The sequence below is a fragment of the Solanum tuberosum genome, unplaced genomic scaffold (genome assembly GCF_000226075.1).
Source record: "Solanum tuberosum cultivar DM 1-3 516 R44 unplaced genomic scaffold, SolTub_3.0 scf00673, whole genome shotgun sequence".
Lineage (NCBI taxonomy): Eukaryota > Viridiplantae > Streptophyta > Magnoliopsida > Solanales > Solanaceae > Solanum > Solanum tuberosum.
In genome coordinates, this window is record NW_006239623.1 from 46,362 (window position 1) to 48,907 (window position 2,546).

The 2,546-nt window shown below is 29.4% G+C and overlaps 1 protein-coding gene across 1 annotated transcript; it reads right to left on the reverse strand.

The window, feature by feature from the left end:
• Positions 1-1,199: 1,199 nt before the first annotated feature.
• LOC102602711 (myb-related protein 308-like) lies at positions 1,200-2,476 on the reverse strand. Its single transcript, XM_006366918.2, has 2 exons — positions 2,092-2,476; positions 1,200-1,931 (listed from the first exon to the last, which is right to left on the reverse strand). The coding sequence occupies exons 1-2, from the start codon at positions 2,352-2,354 to the stop codon at positions 1,388-1,390; spliced, it is 807 nt and encodes a 268-aa protein (XP_006366980.1). The 5' UTR covers positions 2,355-2,476; the 3' UTR covers positions 1,200-1,387.
• Between the last annotated feature and the right edge of the window lie 70 nt (positions 2,477-2,546).

Here is a 2,546-nt window from a genome sequence, read left to right on the forward strand (position 1 = left end):
ACAAAATAATAATAATACTCCCTCTCTTTCAATTTATTATGTGATACATTTTGTTTTTTCAGAGTCAAACAATTTAAGTTTGACTGAGAGTTTGCGTATGAAATTTTCAATTTTTTTCAACTAAATTTTTTATATTTGTAAACTACGAAAAAAGTATTATAAGTCACAATAATTGATAATTCAAAATATTTAAAAGATATATGAAAAAATTACAAAATAAAAACAGACTTGTTTGAATTTTGAAATCTGAAATGTCTCACATAAATTAGGACAAAAGAAAGTACTAATAAATAGAGTGAGAAAGAAAGAAGATCTTTTTTGAAGATGTGAAAAAAGAAAACTTTCTACAGATCTTCTATTTTACTGTTATTTAACTGAATATTTTTTTTTTAAAAAAAACAGAAAACATTGGGGAGGGGGGTTGAGAGAAATCACAACTATTACTGCACAGATAAGATATATTTGTGGCTCGTTTTTATATATATGAGACGATTTTTCGTTTTAATTTGTTTTAAAAAATGACATATTTCTCTTTTTAAAAATTATTTAATGAAAAAGGTCTAAATTTACCTCTAAACTTTGCAAAATACGTCAAATATGCTCTCTCTAAATAGTTGAGGTTAGATCTACCTTTGTCACTAGATTAGATTTATTCTTATTGACTAACAACAGAAACATTTCAATACATGAGCTTCTTTTATGAAAGAAAAATGTCAAATTTATTCTTAAACTAAGCGAGATTTTACATGATGTCAAATTGATTCATAGCTAACAAAATTTGGATCATTTTGCATAATTCAAGAAAAAAATTAAACTTTTGTTGGCTCATGTGTTGAAAAGCTTATGTGGTCAATTAGATAGTAAGTATTATTAAGAGCAAATCTTGCTAGTTTTGATGCGGCAAAGATAAATTTGACTTCAATTATTATAAAGTTAAAAAAAAATCTGGATAAGTTTGCAAAGGTCAAGGGCAAATTTAACCTTTTTTATATTTAAGAACTTCGTTAGGAGACACCTGATATAAAAGTTTAATTTTATACATTAAAAAAAAAAAAATCACATGTGAAACTCTACTCTCACAGCACTCATTTAAAAGGATATTTTTACATATATTTGATTTACATGTTTTAAAAAATTACTTAAACTCCCATGTCAAACATGAATCAGAGGGAAAAGAATAATTACCAGTAGAGTGAAAATTCATAAAAATCATTAGTGCTATATTTTTACTGCTTTGAATTAAATGTAATTACTATATTGTAAAGTTTACAACCAAGAGAAAATTAGCTAGAAGAATAATATTCCCAAACTCTCTTGACATTCTTATACTTTTTTTTTTCTACATATACATCAAATTAAGATCGATGCATAATCCGATCCAATCCAATCACTTGGTTTCCAAAGTTCTATAGTCCAAAAGACCATTAGTCTTCAAGCCCAAAAAGTCATAACCAGCCATAATGTTCATACTTACAATATTATTACTCCATCCATTTCCATTACTTTCACTACCGCAACTGCAATCTTTACTATTTTGAATTCCCAAACTACATGTAAAACATAAAGAGCTTGAACGTTGATGACGATGTTGTTGATGATGTGGAGGACTAATTCTGAGTTCAAGATTTAAGTCAGGAAGACATGATGACTTTTCTTGAATTTTTTCATTATTATCTGATTCTTTGCTCGTTTCAATGAATTCGGTTTTGATATTTATCATCTCATCTTGTTGATCAATATCTTTAATATTTTCATGAGCAGCAGCAAAAGTAATGGTTGTAACTTTTGGTATTGTAGTAGGATCGTTGATTGATCGATGTGTTGTTGGATCAATACCTCGACTCAAAAGCTTTCTTCTTATATGTGTGTTCCAATAATTTTTTATCTCGTTATCTGTTCTTCCTGGTAATCTTCCTGCTATAAGCGACCACCTATCATAAGGAAACAAAAACATAATTAGTACTAGTGATCCAGTATAATCATCTCATCTAAAAATTTAATCTGATAAAATTTAAATTCTGAATCTGTCTCAGCTCGTTAAAGAATTAAGAAGTAGGACAAAATAAAATATGATTGAAATGATAAACATACTTGTTTCCAAGGAGGCTATGGAGTTTGATAATGAGTTCATCTTCTTCTTCAGAAAAGTTACCACGTTTAAGGTCAGGTCTCAAGTAATTAATCCATCGGAGACGACAACTTTTGCCGCATCGGAGAAGTCCAGCAGCTTTAGGAAGAGACCTCCAACAACCTTCACCATGAGTTCTAATGTAAGAAATAAGTCTTTCATCTTCTTCTTTAGTCCATGCTCCTTTGTTTGTATGTGCCTTCTCACAACAAGGTGACCTTCCCATTTAGACAATTACTTAAGAAACTATAGCTTTTTTTTTGTTGCAAAGTGTGATATACTAATTGAGAGAAGGATAATGGAAGTTTTTTGGCTTTCTTGTGATGCTTGAGAATCAAAGCCTGCCTTTTTAAGTCTTGAAGTGGGGTTATATAAGCTTTTGACTCAATAGATAAAAGAGACTCCCTTGGGGGGTAGG